This window comes from Hoplias malabaricus, chromosome 10 (genome assembly GCF_029633855.1).
Source record: "Hoplias malabaricus isolate fHopMal1 chromosome 10, fHopMal1.hap1, whole genome shotgun sequence".
Lineage (NCBI taxonomy): Eukaryota > Metazoa > Chordata > Actinopteri > Characiformes > Erythrinidae > Hoplias > Hoplias malabaricus.
The window spans coordinates 20747239-20773403 of NC_089809.1; the positions used below are offsets into that span (position 1 = coordinate 20747239).

The following is a 26165-nucleotide window of genomic DNA, read 5'->3' on the forward strand; positions in this document are numbered from 1 at the left end:
AAGATGGAAAAACCCACAAGATGGCAGCATGAAACAGCTTTGTGTTCTTGGCTCCAGCCAAGCTTACTTTACTTTCAGAGTTAATCAGAATTAATTTTACACATTAGTCAATGTTATAGATGATAAATAGTTGTATAGAAAGTTATTTTAACAATGAATTATATTTTTGTCAAACATTTCAGTTCTATTAGAAATCAACCATTTGCTGGATGGACAGTCATGATCATCCCTAAACCCTCCTTTGTCAGGCAAAGTAAGCGCTCCTTAAAACAGCACAGTAGTAAGCTGGCAGTAAATTAGTAAGAAATATTAGATTAGGTTACGGTGGAAAGGTGCTATAAAGTAAGATTTAATGCCAGCCATACAGTGTCTAGTTCATCTGGTGGACCATGTTTTTAATTCACTTCTGAACCTGAAAATATTTAGGGCTGAGGACCACATAACTGACAATATTAGTTACAGTCAGATTTAAGGTAAGAAAATCATTATCTGGGTTACGGTATTTCTAAATGTGGTGTTTAATATTGTTAAGATCAGCTAACTAGCCAGCTTTAGCTTTTCTTAGTTGTTAAAACTTAACTGGAGTAAATCAGAATATAGTTATTACTTTTGAGATTAAAATGTGTGTAAAGATAAATATTAATGCACTTGCAAACAAGTCCTCCTCAGCATCTAATATTGCTTTGTCTCTAGTGTTACCTTTTAAAATAGCTTATTAAGCTTGAACGAAGACATAAAACATGCTGGTTTTAATATCAAGTTACTACACTGAACAATTTCCAAAATCCCTTTTTTGTTTGTTTGCTATAAAAAGGACTACAAGCATATATTGTTGGATCTGAAACCTGTGTCTGCACGGAACATCTTGTAAAAGCCTACATTTATTTTTGAATGAAAATGTCTCAAATGTACTTGTGTGCTTCTGATTTATTTATGTTTTCTTTAAAACACAACTTTTTAGTGTATTAATGCGGGTCTTAGATGCTATCAGGTTTTCTATAAAGAAAAAATTCAAGACAGCAACAGCAACTCAAAAAACAAGTGTTAGTTAAGTGATCTTATGTAGAAATGATAATTATTGATCTGGATTAGTTATTTAAACTCCCTTGTGGTCTAGTGGTGTTTAGTCAACAGCAAAATAATTGATTATTCATTATTCATATCCAGAGAGAAATAGTCAACTCTTGAGAGTCAAAGTATATTTATAGGTACATTATAATATGATGCAGAAATACATTTTATTTCCCTGGTCCTGTAGTGTTTAATATTAAAACTGTTTGAAGAGTTGACGCAATTGATTCCAGCAGCAGAGACTCCTATTAACAGTTGTGAATATCTAACTTGGCCTTGGTAGGATTAAGTCAGGAAACAACTGTCTGAGGTTAGCTGTGGGCTGATATTTAGACAAAAACAGAAAAAAATGTTACTTGTTCAATCTGTTCTTTTGACTTTAATAATCCCTGAAGTGCCCTTGAACAAGGCACCTAACCTCTAGCTTAGAAGTTATCCACTGAGTTGTTTGCCCAGTGCCTTTAGTCACTTGTGTGTAGGCCTTTAACCATATTTTTTTCATGGTCTATATATTGTCCCAGAAATGATTGTGATAAATGATATAATTGTCTGATATAAATTATATAATATATGTCTGATATAAATGTTAAGACCAATTTATGCCACTGGAATAATGAAAAAATAATACTAACACAGTTACACCACTTTAAAGAGCAATACATTTTTAGCAAAAACAAAGTTAAAAGTGGAATATAGCAAATATTTAAATATTCTAAGTAAATAGGTCATAAATAAAATAAAACCAATGTTTTTAAACAAATTGACACAATGGCCCCAGAATAGAGACCAGATGAAACCAGAGAACAGAACAAAGCACGTGGACAAAATATTGGGGTCGTCCATTCTTATGTAAACAAATATGTAAGTAAACACAGTGGGTGATATCTGAGGGGAAAAAAACCCAAACACTGAGGAAATGCCCATGTCCAAATGTTCAATAAATTGATAATGTTATTATGGAGAGAGGCCTATTTGTATGCATGTTTTCGCTAGCATGGATGTGTTAAATGTTTGAATTTGTGGTATGTAGTTACAATATATTTACTTATAAAAAAACATTGGTAGAGCAGGTAATTGGAAACGTTTGGACAAGGTTGGTTTTTGGACTGGAACTAATTCTAATTCTAGAATCCATTTTCATTTCACTCATGCCATGTGGCTCAAGACCAGATTCAGTTCTTCTCCAGGAAATCCGCTTGTATATCCTTCCAATAAGCCATTTCAGTAAGCCTATATTTTGATGCATTATGTATTTTATTTATATTTTATGGACAAATAAAAGCAAATTTATGACTTTTTGCCCATGGTCTTCAGTAAGAGAAGGTCTGCATTGGCCTCTTTTGGCCATAAGCCAGAAAATTACGAACCACAAAAAGTCATTTTTCCAACATCCTTAGAAACCTTACAAAACAAGTTATTGGATTGCATTACAGCAAACATGAAAGAAGATTAGGATGTAGGTTAATCCTATTATCTGATATGGGTACATGAAACATTGTCACATGGTATGTTTAATGACTGTGCCTATACCATTTTATGAATAATAATAATTAACCAATTATTTAATACAGGATATAATTTGATTTAGACTATAATTTACATGTCATCGACCCCTTAGGCACAGAGAGACTGAGAAACACAGCTATTGTCTTGTTTTATAAGAGTCACACTCTTTTCGAGAAAATAAAAGCCCAAGGTTTTTTTCTCTCTCCTTTTTACTTCTTTGTTCCTGAGAGCCGTCAGTAAGTGATTGTATTAAATCAGTATTTTGGCACATTGCTGAAAGAAAAAAAAAATGGGAAAAGAACAATTATTTAAAAAATAAATAAATAAACACAGGTGATGATTTTCTCTTACTGTTGGTGATGGTGAAATAGATGGTGTTGAAGGCAGTGCCTGGTGTTAAATGTAGTGTCCCTGCCACACAACTCCAGTGAGGTTGTTGAATTTGTGAAAGCTTTAACCTATTTTGTGTATGGAACAAAGGGTGCGTAATGCCATGTATTTGACTAGGCACCCTGTCCTGTGTGTGCTCTTGCCTCCGTTCAGTGTAGGCTCTGGGCTCACCACAACCCTGATTTTTATGACAAGTTTACAGAAAATGAATAAATTAGTAAATGAATGTAGTACAGTCAATGTATACTATACCAATTCTGCTGTCACGCTAGCCCAAAATGGTGGGAATGCTATGTATCTGGCAACCAGGCTCTTCTAGCGCTTAAAGGGGCGTGTCTTGGCGCGGTCGTGAGCTGAATCGTCATTGATTGGGGCGGGGCGCTGGCTTTGAGTGACAGGAGAGGATGAGCGGTTCCTCGAGCCGCGAGAGCTGAGGGGCAGGGGTGGGGGGCTTGAAGTCTATTTCACCCGGACAGGACCACAGTGGGGCACGGGGTAAGAGGCATTGTCGTCTTTTTCTTTGTGTGCAAGCCAGTGTTTTGCTTATGTTTTAAACTCAGGTCTGAAAGTGTGACCCTCCGCTGTGGCCTACACGTGGCTCGCTCGGTGCGTTTTCACGGCAGGCGTGTGATTACCAGCTGAATCCAGTTAGGCTAGCAGGCTGGCTAATAATAACCAGCAGGTACTGGCTGGCTAAATTGGCTTGTTTGCTGGCTAAACAGCCATTTTAATCAGTGACAAGTTACAAGGGCAGCGACGGCGGCGCGAATAAGTCAGAGATTCAAGTAGTTTCAGCTGAACGTAGCCACAAGTTGAATGGGAAGCGAAACGTGGCGCACATGTGCAGCGGCTCGTGTTTTAGGTTTGGGTCAGGCTTTAGTTTGTTTCTGCTTCTGGAAATGACGGTGTATATCTCCGATTCGAAAGGACAGGGACTCCACATGGCGTGAAGTAACTTAACGTCAAACTGGTTGTCCCAGTGAATAAATCTCTGAGAGATTAACAGGTTCTGACTCGCTGCCTGAACTAAACTTAATTATGTAACGTTAACATACCGCACGCCTGCTTTTCAGGACCGAATGAAGCCGAAGTTCTCTTCTTACTCGAACTCGCCGGTCCACCTTAAACGGGGTATTAGTTCCATTCAGACGCCTTCGACGTTTAAGGTGGCGCGGATAGTTTAAATAACAAGCAATGGGAGTCTCGCCCGGATAAAAATGCCAGTGTCAAGAAACCTCCAAACAAATGAACTCAAAATCCAGAGTTACGCAAACACGTTATTCGCCGTGGGTCAGTGCTGTTCAACAGCTGCTGTCTCAGCGTGTCTTCACTTGTAAGTTACACCGCGCTCCTGCAGGAGAGGGCTTTACCCACCTTCTGCGAGTTTCTGATGGTGTTTTACAACGTTCATCTTTAAATACAGGGTGTATCAGTAGACAGTTGAAAGTAAAGGGAATCGCTTATCAAAGCTTGACTGAAACAGCTGAGTCCGCCATGTGTCCTCTCTCTCCCTGGAGACGAGTGATAAAGCCTCAGATGATACCGCGCTCTTTCCAGTCAGATGCGGGTTTGACGCTTAGGCTCGTTTTAGATGGATTTGTACTTACCCCTGTGAAAGTGTGTTTACGCATAGAGGTCTTTTACTCAGTTCCACTATTGAAAACAATTAACTAGTTCCTTCTTCGTAGTTAAATTCCCACGTGTTGCTAGCAACTTTCCCCATATTTACCGTTATTTTACGTCACCCGACTGTCTGTCTTAAAAACATTGTTTGGAGGATCACTGGTGACTTTGTTTCGGGGGAAAAATATTTACATTTTAACATTCTCTTAAATTCAGCGGTAAGATTGAGTGGGTAATGAGAGAAATCGACTGGTTAGATCATTTCGTCAATTTAGTGAAGTGTATTTAAAGTACTATTTCAGGATTGAAAAGAATCCTTAAACTAATCTCTATTCATCACAAATAACAGGTTATTTCTTAGAGGGGGAGGGGGGCGTAACGTTTTAATAGTGGTTTAAATATAACTCTACACCTGGGTAAAGGTACATTTGAGTACACTTGGTTCAGAGAATATGTAATTAGTCTTCACCTCACTGGAAACTCAAAAGCCCCACTCTGCTGATGGACAGGACTGGTTCTTTAAATGTATGATTTAATTGTGTTTTTTTTTTCCCAGTCCCTGCTCGCACTTGGTTCCAACCTTGCAGAGTAGGCCCTAAATTGTGACGTGTAGACACTGCAGTGCGCTGATTGGCCAGAGATGTTAATCACCATGAAATCCAGAGCTGCTAAATGTAATCTCTTAATTTACAGCAGCTTTCACATTTATTTTTATTGGACTTAAAACAGCAGCTTGTAATATTACCTTGAGGTGTTTTGAAGGGGTTTAAATGCTCCTTAGGCCGATGCCCAACAAAGTTTTCCAGCAAAAGCTGACCTTGCAACAAGGAAAACTGATCTGTGAGAACTGGGATGCAGAGCCGTGTTCAGTCGAAAAAAAAAACAATACGCGAATACATAATAAGCAGACAGCGTCTAAATTAACCGCCATCGGCGTTCCTGTTAGAGACATGGTTTTGCAACATTGTCACCTCCAATTCACAGAGGAGCTGTACTAGTGGAAAAGCAACAAGCGTTAAGCCGAGCACTATTTAATAGCGTAGAGCCAGACTCTTATGGTGGAAAAATATGGAGAGAAATTAGTCTCAAAATACTTTACAAATGCGTAAATGTTAATCCACAAATTAAACACAAGTCACAAATGTTTCACTGTTCACAGATGAATACGTCCCAATCTGTCTCACGGTCTGCAGTTTGTACAAATACAGTTACATTTATAAATGCATGTTTATTTTTCATAGATATATCATACTTTTATGTGAAAATAAATGCATTTGTTTAAATTTACATTGCAAATATTTGTAAATTCAAAGTCTTGAATTTAAAATATATTTGTAAATTGTAGAATATGTGTTTGTGGATCGAGTCATTCACGAGTTTTCCGTGACGTGCGTTTGTTCATTTCCTCTCACGGGTTTTTGGATTTTGAGACTTTCCTTTCGCATTTCACCCGATCCAAACACAAATGCAGCCTGATCTACAAATGTGGCCAGCAGGCGAACAAGCCACTGTTGTTTTAGGACGTGAGGGGACAACTTAAATGGAGATGCATTTACGCAATATTTAATGTGGAAGTTCGAACAAAATGCCGTCCAAGCCACTGAATTCAGCTTCATATCACAGACAGCTAGGAGCGGGGGATCACTGGGGGACACTTGAAGGTGCCCTAAATTTAACGTCGATAAAGTCCAGTGGAACTTCCCTAATTTCGCTGCAGAGTAGGGTTGTCAAAAAATACTTTAAAATCATTCTGTATTTGGACACTAAAAGCGGTGTTGCATATTGGACTAATACGGGATGCGATGTGTTTCGTATTTTTACGATTGGACTGTTAAAACAGGTGATTTGTTTCAGACAGATGCTCTCCCTCCCTGGGGCAGGCACCCCACTGCTCTTAAAAAGAATGAGGTTCTCATCTAATTTTTTTTTTTTTTTTTTTGCCAATCAGCAGTCAGTTATCTGTCTGTCATTTACTGCGGCAGCCAATGGAGTCATAGTCCCGCCTACAAGGGGTTGTGGCCCTGAGAGCAACAGGTCAGTCCTGAGACACTGAGGGGTATACAACAGTGTCACCTAGCGGTAGCTTGTTCGCCTACTGGATACATTTGTGGATCAGGCTGCATTTGTGTTTGGATCGGGTGAAATGCGAAAGGAAAGTCACGATCCAAAAACCCGTGAGAGGAAATGAACAAATACACGTCACGGAAAACTCCTGAGTGACTCGATTCACAAACGCAGATTCAACAATTTACAAATATATTTTAAATTAGAGACTTTCATTTTACAATTATTTGCAATGTAAATTTAAAATGTATTTATTTGTGCGTATGATAGGTACGTTAAGTATGATATATCTATGAAAACCAAAAACATGTATTTATGAATGTAACTGTATTTGTACAAATTGCAGACTGTGAGACACAGATTGGGATGTGTTCCTTTTTGAACAGTGAAACATGTATGTGACATGAGTTTAATTTGTGGATTAACATTTACGCATTTGTAAAGTATTTTGAGACTAATCTCTCTCCATAGAAAAACACTAAGTATCCTTTTTTTTTTTTTGGAACGCAACTGTTGGAGGCTTTGCATGTAGGTTAACTCTCTATGTAATATATCTTGGTGGAATTATTAATGGATTTCCCTTCCAGTCCTGGTGGTCCCGGTGACCATGCACAGCTGCACATATGATTCATTCATTCATTGTCTGTGCTTATCCAGTTCAGGTTCGAGGTTAGTGTAGAGCCCACCTCTAGAATCACTGGGCACAAGGCAGGAACACGCCATGGGTGGGGTGCCAGTCCATCACTGTTTGATTCATTCAGCCTAATGAAGAAGCTCCTCATAGTTTGGTCAGATCTGTAGCATTAAGATAGAAGAATGTAATGGGCCAGTGCCTGCCAGAAATGTGATTGGAAACCATTAAATAAAGGCTGTTACACCCAGGGCATCAAGCGTTTTGAATCTGGCTGGTATTCTGTTTATACTTGTCATTAAAATGCGTCCCCAGCTTGACCAGATTAGCTCTGATTATTACTTTCCCAGGTTTAAAAAAATGTACACCAATGTATACACCATTACTTTTTACTTATTCACACAGATTGTAAATATGTCTCACATGCTGCTACCAGTGTATTATATGCTCTCAAACATCAGGGTTGACTGTCTAAAACAGGCAGTTAATAATCTGCAGTGGCAGAAAAAAATGAGTGTTTATTTATGAGTTATAACATCTTATTTACGTTAAGATCTGTAAAGTCTCATGTAAACTTATCTAATATCCAAGCTCATTAATCATAAACGCAGAACTCAAACAAAACCGGAAAAATACATTGCTTTGTTTCCTTTTAACGATATTTTTAAGATCTGTGTTGTGCACAACATGGGGTGAAGGGAGACCCTGAGATGCAGCCTGTTTTGAAGCTCAATATCCACAAAAGGAGAAATAATTTGTTAAACTTAAAGTCAATACAGGGGACAAATTTATTTAAAGATAAAACATATCCTGATGCCATTATGCAATTTTTGTGGAATTAGTGTCATTCCTTCACGTAGGATGCCAAATTTTCAAGTTAATCATTGAAAAGTCCAACCACTGTTCTCAAGGAAAAACAGCACGTCTGTATTGTCTATTTTCTCTACCAATGGATTACTCTTTTGTTAAATGTGAATGGGATCCATCTCTGACCACCTTCAAATGAGTTTTGAGTGATCCAGTCATAATCTATTCACAGTGCATCTTGGGGGGGTGTTTACACCTAGCTTTCCAAGTGGACAAGTGTAGTTTGAACGTGATCCGATCCTCAAAAACGCATGTTAAGGCCAGGGGTAAAAAGGCCCCTGGAGACTGAAGTTTGTCATCACATGCCCTTTTGACCATGTAATGACCTGTAATAGGATTAAGCTTTTTTCGTAACACCAGTTTGTTTTATTCACCCGCTCGTCCAGATCAGGCTGCACATCTGACATCTTTAAGCCCTTCACTGCAGAAGACAGTTATGGAGAGTAGAGCGACAGCAAATTAAACAGATTCACAAAACATTGTTCTGGAAGGTCTCTACATGCTGTTCTTTTAAAACATTACAGATTACATCTACATAAATTAAGTAAATGTGCTCCCAGTATTTTATGTGAAACATAGTTCCTTTTATCTGTCTCACTCACAGCTCCAAATATAAATTGTCTTCTGATATGTAGTGCATTTTAAATTAAGGTGCAGATGCATTCATTTATTTATCTGTTACTGGTTCGTCCTGTTCAGGGTTGTGGTGGCTCGAACCTATCTGGAATCACTTGCTGCACATCAGGAACACACCTTAGAGAGGGTGCCACACACTTTCACTGTCAGTTTCAAACTCACACCTGTGTGTAAATTTACACAACCATTCGACATACCCACATTTCTCTTTTGGACTTTGGGATGAAACCCACACAGACATGGGACAGCACAAAAAAAATAATCTCACAAACAGTCTCCCAAGAGCGGGTTATTTTAACCCACAACCCAAGAGCCCTAGAGATTTTTAGCAACAGCGCTACACTTTGCCTCTGTGACGCACAAGATACCTTTTTTTATAAATCATGTTTCAGATACATCACTCACTGAAGCTAATTTACTACTAGTACAAGAACGGTTTACTGTAGTTGCGTAACCTTGATATATAAAAGATGTTGTGACCTTAAGTTAAATATCATATTTGCAGGGTTGTCGGTTTATCTTGTTCATGTTTTTGCTCTTCATTGTGATTTTTGTCAGAAAAGCCATAATTATTGAGTTGTGGTGTTTCAGCAACATTAACATAAAACTGTACTAGAAGCTTTATGAAACGAGTTTCCATTGCTGAGCACTTACACAGGAGTCTAATACCACTATGCACACTGCAAAGCATCAGCTGTAGTGAGGTAAAGAATGCTACAATCGAGTAATTGAAGAATGTTCTCTGTTCAAATAGGTCTCAACAATAATAAGCAAAAAAGAAGAGAACACATACTTCATTTTATTTTCAGTCAAATTTCATTTTCCATCATGAAGTAAGAAACATATTAAACAAAAATGGCATAAGGTATCAACAGCCATATACTGTCAAAGTTTTTAGTGTTTAGTCAACACATTGTCTTTATTACAGCTTCCACACTTCATTAGGATTGGCTTCAATTTTATTGAAGACGTTTTCAGGGTATGGTTTTGGCCACAGTGTTCTCCCCGTGTCAGCGTGGGTTTCCTCCGGGTGCTCCGGTTTCCTCCCACAGTCCAAAAACACACGTTGCAGGTGGATTGGCGACTCGAAAGTGTCCGTAGGTGTGAGTGAATGTGTGTGTCTGTGTTGCCCTGTGAAGGACTGGCGTCCCCTCCAGGGTGTATTCCCGCCTTGCGCCCAATGATACCAGGTAGGCTCTGGACCCCCCGCGACCCTAAATTGGATAAGCGGTTACAGATAATGGATGGATGGATGGATGGTTTTGGCCACAACACTTCTATGTTTAGATTTAGAAGTTTTTGCATTACCTACTTTTCAAGTAATTTCAATCATATTCAGTGACTTATTGATTGTTTTGTGCCCAGTTCTCCCACCCCCTTTTTCTTTTTTGACAAGGTATTGACATCTGTAAATCCTTAAAATATTATATAGGATAACATGCAAGTATTTAACAAAGGCTGATATGGGTGACTCTTAAGAATTCAGCTGATTTTGCCCATAGTAGTTGAATAACTGGCTATTCAGTTCCATCATCCTCTGTGTTTTAGGTTCTTCTAAAACCAAGGGCTCCAAATGAGAGAAATCTAATAGTGCAGCTATTGACTTGGGTTTGAGTTCATTTCACAGGTAAGTTAAGCAGCTTTATTTTTGTTTTAAGCCTAGGCTTGTCATGAACATGGTGTTCAAACTAAAGACAGGTAGATGCTATGTGTATGTGGCATTTTACAAAATATCTGCCTGGTGCTATAACAGTTAGTAGTTGTTTATTATTAAAAATCTGATAAAGAGCTTTGATTTACAATGCTGCACATTTCTATCACATTTATAACATTTGTATGCAAAGTTTCCTGGCTGAAATACATGACATTTAAAATTTGAAACATTGTTTTTTAAATGAGTCTTGGGTTAAGCCCCATTGCTACCAATTTCCGACCTGTTTCCTCAGAATCTGTACCGATGTTAGGACTGGTTTTAATATTGTTGTTATTTGCATGAGGTGAGGCCTTGATTTGTTTGTTGAAATGAATGCAACCTTTGGAACAATATAAGGTTTGCCGGTTAGTTCACATCTTGAGGTGTTTGATGATGAGATCTGACAGGTCTCATTTAAAAACACAACCAGTCCATTATCTTCCTTGTCCATAAACAGATTGGTCTGTGAAGCTGCAAAAAGCTCAGTTCAAGTCAGGTGTGTAAGAATACACACCTAGGGACAACTTAATAAATTTCAGATGTTGGGTTGTGGAGAGAGGAACCCACCCCCTAGTTGTTCTAATCTGTGCTTTTTTTAAACTCTGTTTAGAAGTTAACAATATCAAACGCAAAAAAAATATTGTTGTTGAAAAGTATTTTTAGCTGACGTTCCTTCTTCAAACCGTATGTTTCAGGAACACTGTTGGATTTACATTTCCCTTTACTGCATTTAGCAGATGCTGTCTAACTTTAGTGGCCCAGTGTTATCTAAACTCAAGTATAGTCTTGGTTTAATGACCCTTTTTTTCCCCAAGATGTAATGTTTGTTTACTGCATGTAATGTGTTCACCACATGCTTAATTGCAGTTTTTAAAGGCAGAAACCATGCAACATAATGTTACATCCATGGGCTAATGACCAGCTCATTGCCTGTCTTAGCATTGATGAGAGATCCATCTCTCTCTAATTAGAGCTCCACACTAACAAAGTGTTGGACTGGTTTAGAAATTTCACTCAGTTTGTTCCTAGCCAACCTACGTTCTCACCCACATTTAGCCCAAAACATCACATAGTTTTGATCAGATGCCCTCGTGTCTGGCTCTGTGAGACTAATGTAAACATAAAAAATGTGACAAATATATACACAGTTGTAGGTTGTTTTAAGGAACGTAAGGTAGACATTTTTGTCTTTAGCACTTATATTTTAGGAGCTGTAAATCTTAGTGATTTATTTGCTCATATTATTTTGATGGGAGAAATCTGAGAATCTACATGTGTAGTGACTTTTTAAGCAGTATGCCTGAAGGACTGGTCTCTAGGGGCTCTCCTGAAGGTACAAGTGAATTCTTTGCATTTTCAATTTTTTCATTTTTTTGGTTATTTTAAGTTTAGGCCTGTAGAGTAGTGCAGAGATTTCGTTGTTTGGCCAGTCTAAACGAATGGAAACATGATACAGAATGCTCCACAAGCTGTGAAACTACACTTTCTCAACTGGAGATTTTTTTCTGTCCAGTTCAGATGCATTGGTCTCATTCTGATTGAATACTTTTAAATAAAACTTCACAGGTGGACTAGGAATTATGACTTTTGCCAATGCCAAGTCTGGGACATGTAAGCAACTGACAAAGGCATATAAAGCTAGGGATATAAATATAGTTTTTAATGTATTTATGCACCAATCAGCCATAGCATTGGACCACCTCCTTCTTTCTAAATTTGCTCTCCAATTTATCAACTTCACTGACCATACAGGAACGCGTGTAGTTCTACAATTACAGACTGTAGTCCATCTGTTGCTCTGCATATTTTGTTTGCCCCCCACACCCCCTTTCACCTTATTCTTCAGTGGTCAAGAACACCAATGAGCATGTGTTATTTGGCTGGGCTTTCATTCTCAGGACTGTGTGGTTGTGTGGTAGTCTGTGTTGTGCTAATAAGAGAGAATCAGACACAGCAATTCTGCTGGAGGTTTTTACTGCTCACCCAAATCATACCCACTCTGTGGTGGCCTTGTGGGTGGCCTGACCTTTGAAGACCAGAGGGGAAGTGGGCTAACGCAGTATGCAGGATAACAAACGGACTAAAGTCTGTAATTGTAGAACTACAAAGTTCTCCTGTATGGTCAGTGGAGCTGAGCAATTGAACAGTGAGTGTAGAAACAAGGAGATGGTCATAAACTTTTTAGCTGATAGGTGAAGATGCATACATATGTATTATAGTAATGGGGAATAGATCTAGCTAGAATAGTATTACTGCAGTTAAGACAATGTCCCTGCCTGTCCTCTGACAAGGGTCTGTCTCCTGACAATGATATACTGTCATTATGCCTCTCAGTATATATTGCTGCATGAATAAATAAGTCAGTTAATTCAGTGACAGGTTGCTCTCTTGAGTTGTGAGAGAGGTAGTTGTAAAACTAGTGTCAAAAACATTTACACAATGTTCCTTTTTTACAATAAATGTAATGAGTCTGCTGAGAAATACTTGATGTCTGAAATGGTCTTGTTTGCTTCTGCGATACTGATGTACCAAACTGGACACCGATCCTTTCTGACAGATTTTGTGTCAGAGTAGAGGAAACTTGATTACATTTTTTATATGTAAATTGATTAACTAGTTTATTTATTTATATGTTTATTTAGCCAAACTATCACAATCACCATCTCTCACAGAATATCTAATAGCACATTTCCAGGGAAATGTCTTTTGGCCAAGTGTGCCCAAACTGTTGTGTTCCACTGTGTAGTGGAAATGGAGATGGCAGGACAAAGTACTGATGAAAAAAGAGCTTGGAAGTGAGTTTGTGACCCTTTCGTTACACTGACATGTTGCGTTTGGAACTGGAATGGTGTGTTTCCTTACTGTGTGAGAGGTCTCTGTGTGGGTGTATTTCACCATGGAAATGGTTTCTGTTAGCAGTATGGTAATGAAGTCACTTCGTGATGAATTGGCCCATTTTTGAGCCACTCAAGTTGTTTGTCACGGCTTGAGTGTTTTTTGGCGTGAGTCTGATTCACAGTTTTGCCACTCAATTAGTGGGAAAGAGTAGATTGAGTTGTGCAGTGTAAAATGTTGCTGTCTCATAATGATGTTGAAGGATTTGGGTAAGTTTTCTGTTCTGTTTTTGGGAAACTTCACAGATCTGGCGTTCCAGACACATTGGATAATAGTATATACTAAAAAAAGAAAGGACTTGAAGGTTCATGGATACCAGCAGGAAAACTGTTTTACTCGCATGACTCCTGTGTTTTGAATATATGTCATTTTCTGTGTACAGGATTTTTAAGCCTGTTCATCTAGGTTATAAAAGTTTCAGAATTAAAGGATTATGGAATTTCTAGTTGCTAGGTTGTCTATCTGAATACATGAAGTTTACTTGTAGATTACAACTACATTTCGACCACTCCTCATGCTTGTTATGGAACACTAGGTAGTATTTCTGTTTTGAAATTAAAGCTTTAGAGTCATTATTATCCTTCACTGATCTGTAATATGGTAAAAGTCTTGTTCTTCCTCCAAGTAACATGACTTGGGGTCTAAAGAGTAATTCTGCTGAAATAGCAAGTGCAAACCTTCAGTTCTAAATAAATATTTCATAGTTTTGTAATTTGTGGGTTAATGCTTCATTATCTCTTCTGTGCTGTGTTGATTCCAACATGCTTTCTCTAAGCCTGTTTGTTATACAAATTTGCACTTTAGATTTACATATTAAACTAGCACAAAAACAGCGACAATTACAAATCAGGTCTTGATGGAAAGCCCAATTTCTCTAGTTTGGGGAAACAAATAATGTCACAATTTTAAAGCTGTAATTTCAAGGTAAAAATATTATGTAGTGTTTCTTTTAAGTAGTGACAGCTTTCATGGCAGGACAGTCATTTATCAGTAAACGTTTAGGATAATGGCATTCAACAAAAACATTTTAGATGTCAAGTACTCTAGCATCTGGCTTGCAACATACTCACTCACACACACAGATGTTTAGGAAATGCTCTACAAGATAACATTGTGTGTCATTGTTTCATTAGGAAACATTTCACTTTCATTAAAACATTTTTTGCAGCTATGCAGCAGGTGTTGGATAACCTCAAGGAGATGCCTCCCTCCACTGGAGCCAAAGACATTGACCTTATCTTCCTCAGAGGGATCATGGAGAGCCCCATTGTTCGCTCTCTTGCAAAGGTATATAAGAATTGTCTGATATATATATATTCAGTAATTTGTATTAATCCATACTCGTTAAGTTGAGAAAGTCCATGTAAATAACTTGGGAAATAACGTAATAGTTGGAAATAGACAAAGTTATAGTTATGACAAATATGCTGATGGATTGAGATCTTGAGGTTTGGTGAAATAGTGATGCAAAACATTAGTGTCCCCTGTGCCCAAGTTGACCAGTTTTAATGATGCATTATTTGGAAATCTGTGTCTCTTGTACTGTATTGTTTTTCTTTGTAATGTCAGTTGCTTGGAATGATTCTTAAAAGTGAAGTTTTTGTAAGAGAATGGTAGCCTGCATGTACAAGTGGCTGTAGTAAAAGTATGCATTTATTAATGGACAGCCACACTATGATTCTGCTGTACACCCACACAGTTACCTGTATTTGTCTGTGTCACCCATTTTCCAGGCTCATGAGAGGTTAGAAGATGTAAAGCTGGAGGCAGTGCGGAACAACAATGTGGAACTAGTCAGTGAGATCCTCACGGACATCAATGATCTCTCTGATCGTAACGACAGTGCAGCAGAGTTGTCCAAGATTCTTAGGGAGCCTCACTTTCAGGTAAACCACTTCTCACTAAACACTAAATATACACTGCTTGGACTCTAGGTATTACGAACAAATGAAGCTTATCAGCACATGCTGCATGTAGTTGCAGGGCCAATAATTAGACTAAAGTCCCAATTTTTGTAGCACCGCCTATTAGGCCGGCCTAGAAGAGGCATTTTTGCTTACTGACTTCTAATGTTGAAATGAGCATGCACGAGTATGAACTGTTAGTTCAGATATATTTCACAGAGAAATTAATGTGACACTACTACACCATCTGTTGTTAGTTCAGCCATATTTCACATTCCAGTTCGGGAACTAAATTTGGAACAGTTCGGCCCAAAAAATTAGTTCCCAGCTGGAACCAAAGAACAGTAGGTTCTTCAGCGTGAACCGTGGCTGAATAATAGGAAATAAGACAGGAACACACTCCATTTGTGTGTTTCTGGTGCTGTGATTCGTGTGACACCTTGCACATTAGCCAGAGTCCGCATTGGATAGTTCACAAGCTCAGCAGGACTGAACTCTGCAACATTTATAAACAAATTATATCTCACAGAGAGAGGAGGACTGCTGAATTTGTCTTGTTTCACATGAGTGTGTGCATTTGCCTGAAATATCGTGAAGAGAAGTGGGGGGGAGACATTTTTTGGCATTAGTGTGTTTATAAAACTCCACACAGCCTGCTTAAACTTCATATGCTTAACCTGTTACATAGAACAAATAAGTTATTGTAATTCTTAAAGTCAACAAATCTTGGTCTTTGGTAGATCATCTAGTATATTTGTTAAATAAAAGGAACAAGAAAAACACTGATGCTGGTGATGTATATTATGAACAATACTTTTACGAACTGCAGAGGCATTCCTGACTGGGCCATCTATGGCAAATATGTATGTGGTTTATATCCCATAGATGATTTCAAAAGACTGATTCTGTGGCTTTTTTGGACAGTATGGACTATATATACACTACATTTTGAAACCTAAACTGTGTTCACATAGAACATGAACCATTTTATTTCAACAGGAAATGAGTTTTTCACCCTTAACGTAGAGCCAATCTGTAGTTTTGCCTCATACAACTGAGTTGTCCAGAAATGTATTCAAGTATCATGTTATAGGGTGTGTAGAGACAGCAGCTGTAGAGTACTCCTGTGAACTTGAGCCTCTTACAGATGGGTCTCTGGTGTATACACAGAGGTTATTTTAACATCTACTTATTGATATATTTTCTCTGTTTTCAGTCTTTAATAGAGGCTCACGATAAGGTGGCTGCTAAATCTTATGAAATACCTCCGTCTGCAGCAAACAACACTAACATGAGCAGTGCTTCCCTCCTGCCAGCGGACACTGTGCGCATGATCAGCATCCAGAAGAAAGCAGGAGAGCCACTGGTGAGGGCATGCAATTACTCATTCAAACACTAACAAGCCTTGATTAGAGGATTTGTGTTGCCTTGGACTAAAACGTGACTTGTTGTTTTGTTTAAATGCGTTTTATATTCTTGTATTACATAGGCCACATAAATGATATAGCATTTTCCACAGTCATTCCATCACATGTTTCAAACCCAAAGCTAAGTAGTTAGACATGAAATATTGTGTTTGATACTTTATTGGACATATTGAACGTGAGACACAGACAGCTGCCAGCTGTTCCATGTTGTACTTTATATGTTGGCCCCATTAATACCAACCTTCTGTAAGGGGTTAATCATTAGTTCTGGCTATGTTGTCTTGTAATGTCAGTCAATAAAAAATTTGAATCTAGGTATTCACAGTGACATTCTTTGATTAATCATTAAGTTAAATTGCTAGCATTTTTTGGAAGGGAGATAATGGTGTGGAGTGGTTGCAAGAAATACTCGAATACTCTGAATAATATTTCAGAGTAGTTTTTATGATATTTTGTCTTAGAATCTCACAATGTGTTGAGTAAATATTTTAGGGAAAGGATTAACGTCAAACAAATGCAAGCTTGGACACAAGCTATAATTGAGAGAATTGCAGCTCACAACTCCGGCTGTAAATCTCCATATTCCAGCTTCAAACACTGTATAAGAAATGAATGTTTGGATTAAGCAAGCTATGAGGAGGGGGGGCGAGGAGGAGTGCAGTCTTGCAGCAGCTGTTTGTACACACGTGTGGGTGTGCGCGTGGTGAGAGCTAGTTATGAGATTTTAATCCATATTTCAGCATAGAAATATGAACTTTGCATTGCCTAATGTAAACACTAATTCATCACTAGGCTCTGTAAAATGAGTGAATTATGGGAGGAAGTTGTGGCCAAATGTGACCAAATATATAATATTGAGTTAAAACAATTAACACGTTATAGTTTACAGATTTACCACGTGCATTAACACGTTAAAGTTGGACTTGGTTGTACTTTAGCATCTGTTGAGAGGCACACTCAAAGCAGTGTTGAATTTCTGAGGTGTGCATGTTAGGCTTGTTAGGACATTATTAGTAAGCAGACATCTGTGTGTGCATGCAAGGTCTCTAACCTTCGGAATGTTTGGTCTTTTTTAGGGTGTGACATTCCGAGTGGAAAACGGTGACCTGGTTATTGCCCGGATTCTTCACGGCAGCATGATTGACAGGCAGGGCATGCTACACACAGGTGATGTCATCCGGGAGATGAATGGCAGGGAGGTGGGCGGAGACCCTATAGTTTTGCAACAGATGCTGAAAGATGCCAGTGGCAGCATCACCCTCAAAATTTTGCCCAGCTACAGAGAAACACCCCCTGCTGCACAGGTGAGTACAGGACAAACACCAGTCACCTACACTACTTTTTTTTAAAGCATTAATTGGGCAAAAATCTGATATTCATGTTTTGTACATAAACCTCAGTTTAATTCACATAGTCTGTCAGCCAAGACATGGTAGCAGTCCACAGCTTCTTTAGTTTTGCACCATTGTCACTAAATTACACAGAAGTGCTGAGAGAATAATCTTCAGTTTCTCCTTTCACTTTGTTACTGAAATACAAAGCCACAGAAAGAAACAGCAGACACTAAACATGTGTGGACTGATCTACTTCATTTGGGAAAGACCTACAAACAACATTTTTTACATTGGATATAAAGTACCAATTCTTACCTGATCTACTTAAGAGGTACATCTTTTTGGGCACAGCCGTGGCCTTATCTTTAGAGAATCCTGCTTGTGATTGCTTGTTCTGTTCCCATTACTGGCAGCAAATTTGGGGGCAAGTGAAGTGAAGGATCATCACTGCCTTCATGCCTCAGTCTATGGCTGATGTGTCCTTGAGCAACACACCTACCTAACCCTAGACACCTCCCTGGGTGCTGGGGATGGCAGTGCACTGCTTTGGGTGTGTGTTCACTGCCCCTAATGCACTAGTTTGTAGGGGTGTGTGCACTGCCACGGATGAGTTAAATGCAGAAGACACATTTCATTGCATGTTGTATGCTGACAGATAATGCCACGTTTGAATGTATTGGTACTTTTTTAATTGATTCATTTTGAAAGTACATGGTTCTATATAAGAAGTGAATACCATTTACTGGTTAGAACACTTCATATAGTTTCACATGTACTAAATACAGCTGTGCTATTGGATGTTGTGAACATATTGGATGTGGTTAATTCCTTGCTGGTTGTGCAATACTGATGTTATAGATTTTGCAATAAGCAGATTTTACTGCTGCTGGTTTCAGTTGGTAAAAAAAAATCATATTTTAATCATGTAACTTACTTCCTTTTAGCTTCATCTCATGGTTCCTCATGCAAGTGTCACTCGATATAGCTTCATGGTATTGACTTTCTTGTATGGTGGTAATTTAATTTAATGGACCGATACAGGTGTTATATTGGTGTGGCGTTGGTGCCTAGAGCTTTTACATGAATAAGAAATGTCCTGCATCATGGTACTAAAGTGTTAGTTGTATTTTGGCACAGAAAGGACCACACAGAAATAGGAAATATTTAGTTCTAGAGCAAATATAAATCCCCCTTACAATTCTTAGCATTTCCCGCATCTGCCATATTGAGAAGGTGCAGAAAGAGAGGGAGATTGTATTAGGATAAGGATGAAACCTTATCTAAACTACTGGACATTGATGTACATCTCTGATTTTTTTTAAACTTCTGCCCAGACTTCTTCTGGACTTGGCTTTGTTCTCCTTACTTGGCTGTAAATTGGGTGCAGTAGAGGAATAGTGGGCTGCTTCTACCTATGACTAAAAGGGAGGAGAGACTTGCCCTCAGGGTGACTCAGAATGCCACTGGGCTGAAACTGAGCCCGCCGAGCCCTATTAATAACACACTCTGCAATCTAGGGCAGGTGGGAGGAGAGAAGGACATGGACACACACACTCTCACTCTTTCTCTCTAAGGAGTCAGAGGAGCGATGGAAATAGGCTAACAGGGGCCTTTAAGGTTTTTTTTTTTTTTTTTTTTTTTTTTTTTTCAGAAAAATGTTCTTTAATTGTTCAGTGTAAATCTATGTAAAATGACTGGCTTCATCCTGAACAAAACCTGAAGCTCCCTACTACCAGAAGATATAGACAAACGTGTTATTGAGACACAATCTGAAGAAGGTGTAGATGACCTATAGTGAAATTTAACTTGGCATGAAAAGTATTATATTTATTAAGCGCTGTAACCCTGAAGCTCTTAATATTTGGTCCTGATTGGTGCCAAATCATAAGGGCTCCCATCCCTCCACACACACACACACACACACACACACACACACACACACACAAAGGAGAGGTGTTCTAGATAGCCTTAGACTGCACTATGGTTTCACATGCATATGTGCACTTTGCTCCATTTTAGTGTTTGCAGAACAGGCAAAGTCTGTATGTTGACAGTAAGCACAGCATCAGGGGCTGGGATCACAAGCCATATAAATATTTATTGTGAAAACGTTCTGTGCATTTTGTGTTGACATATGTTCTTGCAATTTTCACATAGTGTTTCTACCAGTGCTGATTCAATGGTCGTGAGGTTGTTCAGAAATGCTGTTTAGCTGTTAACTAATTGTGTGTTCAGCCTGAGGAACGAATTAACTGTCATTCTTTGCACCCCACTCTGTGATCATATCTTCCTCTAATTACTCTTGAAACTTTCCTTCATCTACTTTATTTTCATGGTTGGAAAATATTTCTGCACTTAATTCCAGAGAAGTAATAATACATGTTTGTTTTTTGTTTTTTTTTGTTTTTTTTCCAGGTATTTTTGAGACCTCATTTCAAGTATAACCCTGACACAGACAATCTAATCCCCTGCAAAGAGGCCGGACTGCCCTTCTCCAAAGGAGATATTCTGCACATTGTGAACAGGGAGGACCCCAACTGGTGGCAGGTTGGTAGCACACCCCAAATTTTCTGAGCATTTTTGTAAAAACTGATCTTTTTGCAGGTCTTAATGACATTACATAATCTCCTAAAATATACAGTTTAATATATATATATATATATGAATGATATAATATGAATGCCATTAATGCAGATTTACACTTCACAAACCTATTTTTGAAAACCTTGGCTTTGTATTTTGTCTGGCTCACAGGCATGCAGTGTGGTTGGAGGAAGGACTGGCCTCATCCCGAGTCAGTATCTGGAGGAGAAGAGGAAAGCGTTTGTGCGGAGAGACCTGGATGGCTCAGGTACAGCATAATTTTGGGTTTTGTGAATACAGTTTAAAGCAATGGGTCTGCTAAAAATATCATTGAATTTGAGCTTGTGGTTTTAGTGCTGTCTCTGAAGCCTAGGGCTGGTCTCTAAGATTCAGCAACTCTTCTGCCCTCACTGTCTAATGCTGCATATGTGTATTTCCCTAGGAATTCTTTGTGGAACAATAACTGGAAAAAAGAAGAAAAAGAAAATGATGTACTTGACAGCAAAGAACGCGGGTACGCATAACCCATGGGTTCCTTTTAGATGTTTTATGAAAAGAGTTCTGTTCAATAGAAGATTGCAGTTTAGCATAAAAATGGCTCCATGTTGTTATTTTCATTCTCTCTTCTTTGTTTCCTGTAATTTACTCCCTTTCTCTCCTCCAGAATTTGACAGACATGAGCTGCAGATCTATGAGGAAGTGGCTCGGATGCCTCCATTCCAGAGGAAGACGCTCGTGCTGATTGGAGCTCAGGGAGTGGGCCGCAGGAGTCTGAAAAACAGACTGATAGTGCTGAACCCTTTACGCTTTGGTACCACTGTACCCTGTGAGTTATTGTCTAAGATCTTTTGTATTATCCTTTTTCCCTCTATTTGTGTTTCTTTTGTCTGATTAATGTAAGGCTTATAGTTGGCTTTGAATTTCATTTAGCCAATCAGATTTTAGAACGGCAATGTCAAATAGATTTTCAAATTTTGTGTTCACACATTGCGTATTAATATATTATGGGTGCCTGTATTCTGTGTTATTACATGCAGGACTAGTGCTGTTGATGGAATAATATTTTAATATTTGACCATACATCTGCTGTTAACTAGAAGTAACTACATTGCTTGTGTACAGTTTTAAATTATTATAAATAAAATATGAAATTATTTATTAAACACTGATGTCTTAAGCCCCTTTTAAATATTTATTCACATTTCCATCAGCATTTTAAAACATTTGTATAAGCTTTACTGCCTTAAGTGACTTTTTGCTCCAGTTACGACTATAGAGTACTATATTTCCAATGCTACAATGAAGAAAGGATTGTTCTGAACTATGCCTCTTTTCTCTCTCTCGTCTCAGTCACGTCTCGGCATCCACGTGAAGAGGAGAAGGATGGTCAGTCTTACTGCTTTGTATCCCGAGCAGAGATGGAGAAGGACATTAAGGCTGGCCGCTACCTCGAGCATGGAGAGTATGATGGTAATCTGTATGGCACCAAAATCGACTCTATCCACGAAGTCGTACGCACAGGACGCACGTGTATACTGGATGTAAACCCGCAGGTGAGAGGACTTTGGATGTTAATCTTAAAAAAAAAAAAGCAGTTATTAAGTCCTCCCTGCTCTGCTTTCACAGTCAAAAGTATGGAGAAATTTTCACACAGTGTGAAGGACAAAGTATGCTGTGTTCAAATGATGTGGTAAACTTAAAAAATCAACAAAAATGGAGATACATATTTTTGATTGGACAGAGACGATATTCAAGTGATATACAAGTACACCAGCAGATTAAACTGTAAATGGATTCCAGTAAATCAATGGTGCTTCATTTGGGAGTTGCAGCACAGTGCACTATGTAAGAAGTAGGGAACAACATGAAATCAGATATTGTCTTTAGCATTGTTTATAAGGGAAAGTAAATTTTTCTTGTTTTGCACCTTTCCACTCCCTTTTAATTGCAAATTCCATGTTTCACACATTGTATTCACACCACTCGGTTGATGCAGACACAAATGTTTGTTGTAATAGCTTTATCACCATCCTTGTTCATGAAAAGTCATTTGAGGAGTCTTCAGTATCTACTTTGAGTGGTACTTAAATGGTTGATGATCCACACAGGCCTAAGAGCAAAACATTGAACAATATTTAGTCTAACAAGCAATTTTCACTGTCAAGTGTGAAAACCAAATACATTTTTAAGATGCCATTTTAGATTTCAGATGTGATACATTTGCTGATACCCTCAGTAATTTTTGACATGCCCAAACCAACAAACTACAAATCTCAAACCTGGAGCAATTAGTCCCGCTTCAAGCACTCCCAAAAACATGAACCATGAAGAATAGACGAATCATGGTGGGAATACACTGACCATTGTGAAAAAGAAGGTCTTTGATTTTTGTTTCACAAACTATCTGTTGTGGAGTATAACAATCTTAAATTTGGTAGAATTCACGTAAAAACTGAGATATGAGGCCCTTTTATAAATTGATCTGTATATGTTTAGATAGATTCTGATATGAAAACGTTGCAATACTACATTAATCAGGCAGTTAAGCAGATTTTTTTCACAGAACAATAGTTTACAAATGAACCAGAGTAACATATTTTTTCTGAATGTGTGCATTTCAGGCGCTGAAGGTTCTGAGAACAGCAGAGTTCATGCCATTTGTGGTCTTCATCGCTGCTCCTGAGCTGGATACCTTAAGGGCCATGCACAAAGCTGTGGTGGATGCAGGGATCACTACTAAACTGCTCACGGTTAGCTTCACCTTGCTTTACTCTGAACACTGTTTTTTTAGCAATATTCTTAAAGAACACTCAGTCTCAAAGTTTATTAACCGTTTGAAAACTAGATGTGTATGTGGTCAGTCGTGTTTATTTCTGCTATATTATAATAAAAGAACAGTAAATCATTATTCTCATTCTCTTTCTCTCTCTCAGGAATCAGACCTAAAGAAAACGGTGGATGAAAGTGCCAGGATCAAACGAGCATACAGTCATTACTTTGATTTCACAATAGTGAATGATAACTTGGATAAGGCCTTTGAGAAACTACAGGCTGCTGTGGAGCAGCTGTGCTCAGAGCCTCAGTGGGTACCAGTTAACTGGGTTTACTGAACAGTACAACGGACCACAGGTTTCATCATTTTCACTGTCATTATCCTCATCATCACTGGTGTCATGGACCACAGCAGGACTGACAGTGGCCTGGGAGGCTCACCATGGCCCTGAGGTCCAACCCTGCTATGCAAATACTACACCAACCATGAGAAACTGAAGGGAAGTGTACTTATTTATTGACTTTTTTTAACCTTTCTACCAGCAGAACACTTCTTAAGGTATAAGTATTTCTTATGTTACTATCTAAACTATATATATTTCCAGGGTGTTCTATGTAGTTTTGTATATAGGGAGAGCTTGAAGCAAAATTCATTGTGATTTCTTGAGAAACCTCTTGGTTCTGGAGCGCTTTGGTGCCACTCGCTGATCTGTTGTATCAGAACCTCATGAACGATTTTTTTTATTATTATTATTTGATGCCAGTTGTTCTTTACATTGTGTGAATGTTTTATGATGAATGGTCCAGAATGTCCTGGAATAAAATTGTCCTGGAATAAAATTTTACTTACATTACAGTAAGGATTTTTTTTTTCTTCCTATAAAGTTAGTTATGGAGATGTGAGGATTTGTTACTACGGTGACTAAATGTAAACAATGCTGCTTACGGTGCGACTCCATGGAAACAACTACGACCTAAGAAAGCTTGTTCAATCATCTTTTGTTTTGTTTTTTTTTTCTTTGGGAGTCAGGTGATAAAAATCATACAGCTTTTACATTTTCTTGTATCATAAGAACTAGAATATGCACCCAGCCCTGTATGTGTTCATATGGTGCAGTGTTGGATGGTTTTCAGAATGTCTCCATACTGAGAAGAACACAGTATTCATCTCAATGCTTCTGCAGAGTTTTACAGAATGTAAAACTGGTACATTAATAATAGTGACCACATTTTTATCTTCACTGAAGTTAAGCTGTTTGGCAGTTAACCTTTTACAATTACAGTGACTGTTGGCAGCATGTTGATGTTCAAATGTGATGGTATAACGATCTGCCGGCTGAATGAATTCTATATAATTCTGCCCCTTCCATTTTTTTTTTTTTTTTTGTTCAATTCATCTTGTTGTCAGCGTTTGAACTGATGATAGTCACTATATTTGAGGTGGTTATTTACTTGAAATACTCCTGCTGCACAGCTGTGTAATATAATTTTTAAAAAAAAATAACAATATTGCTTAAATTTGGACCAGAAGCTTAAAGGTTTTTATTTTATTTTTAATTTTTTTTAGACTTGCACTTAAAAGTAAATTTAGTGGGAGTGAAAACTTTCAGGACACCCTTTTATTTCAGTAAGCAAAGGGACAATGACATATTTGAAAACCCCAGCAAGTAATGGTGGAGAGGTCCTATCTTTAAGGCTCTTTTTATTCTTTTAGTCCGGAACATGGCCACCGTCTTGAAACCTGGATCAAGAGCGTGCTTTTACAATGGGAAGGTGTGGAATATGGGGCACTCATGTAATTGGTCCCGTTTTCATCAACCAGACGCTACTTGACAATGCTACAGGAAACGATGTTTCCATCCATTCTGACAGAAAATGGCAGTTTCCCTTTATTTCCAACAAGATGGGGCTGCACCACACTACGGCGCAGGTGGTCATCAGTGGCTGAATATTCAATTCCTTGGTCATTGGATTGGCTTTTGTGGTCCTGTGATCACCTGACCTCACACCACATGACTTTTACCGCTGTGGTCATCTAAAATTGTGTATGATGAGAAAATCTGTGACAAACAGCACCATCAGCACTGCAGGAGACTTGTGACAGCATTTCTCCAGAGATTCTCATGCAGGTTCATAAAGATTAGATCAGCGCCTTTACCTCTGTGTTCAGCACCAGGGACAACACACTGAACACATCAAATAGCTGTTCATAACAGGGAACATTTCTGGTTGTTGTTGCAACTTTTGTGTCGATGACTTGCAATATCTAGTGGTTCTAAAGTTAAGATTCAAGATGGCGGCCATGTTCCAGAAATTGCTTAAAAGATAAACCCTCTCACCCATTTCTTCCTGGGGTATTCCCTTTTGTACCTGAAATGAAAGGGTGCACTGAGACTTTTGACTCAACCTGTAGAGAAGATCCTTACAGTGATAATGGCTAAACAAATGGAAATCATGTAAATCATTAATCGTCTTTATCAGCCACTTCATGCTGATAAACCTGATTGAATAAAGGGCGACTGTCAGGATCTCTGTGATTTAGTAACTTAGCTTTTGCTTTTGTACCATCAGATTTTTAGATCTGAGACCAAGTTTCTCAAACTCAAATCTCTGTGGGTCTTGGTAAAGAACTTTTTTTAAAGTTGTGTTGGGGATAGAAATGTATTAAGCTCATAGGTGCCAGAATCCTGTCCAGTCTATCATCGCTCAAGTCTGTTGGTTTTCTGTTATTTGCACCTATATATATATTTTACTAAAACAAGACCTGTA

The 26165-nt window shown here is 38.3% G+C and overlaps 1 protein-coding gene across 4 annotated transcripts; it reads left to right on the plus strand.

The window, feature by feature from the left end:
* Positions 1 to 3384: 3384 nt before the first annotated feature.
* pals2a (protein associated with LIN7 2, MAGUK p55 family member a) lies at positions 3385 to 26154 on the plus strand. 4 transcript variants are annotated; one of them, XM_066683440.1, is made up of 14 exons: positions 3709 to 3829; positions 5147 to 5264; positions 10337 to 10415; positions 14545 to 14663; positions 15110 to 15262; positions 16497 to 16646; positions 17784 to 18011; positions 20457 to 20588; positions 20796 to 20892; positions 21067 to 21138; positions 21289 to 21450; positions 21975 to 22177; positions 23246 to 23374; positions 23558 to 26154. In XM_066683440.1, the coding sequence occupies exons 4-14, from the start codon at positions 14547 to 14549 to the stop codon at positions 23732 to 23734; spliced, it is 1620 nt and encodes a 539-aa protein (XP_066539537.1). In that variant the 5' UTR covers positions 3709 to 3829; positions 5147 to 5264; positions 10337 to 10415; positions 14545 to 14546; the 3' UTR covers positions 23735 to 26154. The 4 variants fall into 4 exon arrangements, with proteins under 4 accessions (XP_066539536.1, XP_066539539.1, XP_066539537.1 ...); XM_066683439.1 differs by lacking the exons at positions 3709 to 3829; positions 5147 to 5264 and adding an exon at positions 3385 to 3462; XM_066683441.1 differs by lacking the exons at positions 3709 to 3829; positions 5147 to 5264 and adding an exon at positions 4282 to 4300.
* The last annotated feature ends 11 nt before the right edge of the window (positions 26155 to 26165 follow it).

What these genes read in the sequence shown, in the direction of transcription:
- pals2a (XM_066683439.1), top strand. Translation starts at nt 14,547, where the DNA reads ATGCAGCAGGTGTTGGATAACCTCAAGGAGATGCCTCCCTCCACTGGA. An exon ending in AGAAAGCAGGAGAGCCACTG is followed by an intron (nt 16,647 to 17,783) that starts GTGAGGGCATGC and finishes GGTCTTTTTTAG; the next exon opens with GGTGTGACATTCCGAGTGGA. An exon ending in CTTTGGTACCACTGTACCCT is followed by an intron (nt 21,451 to 21,974) that starts GTGAGTTATTGT and finishes CTCTCGTCTCAG; the next exon opens with TCACGTCTCGGCATCCACGT.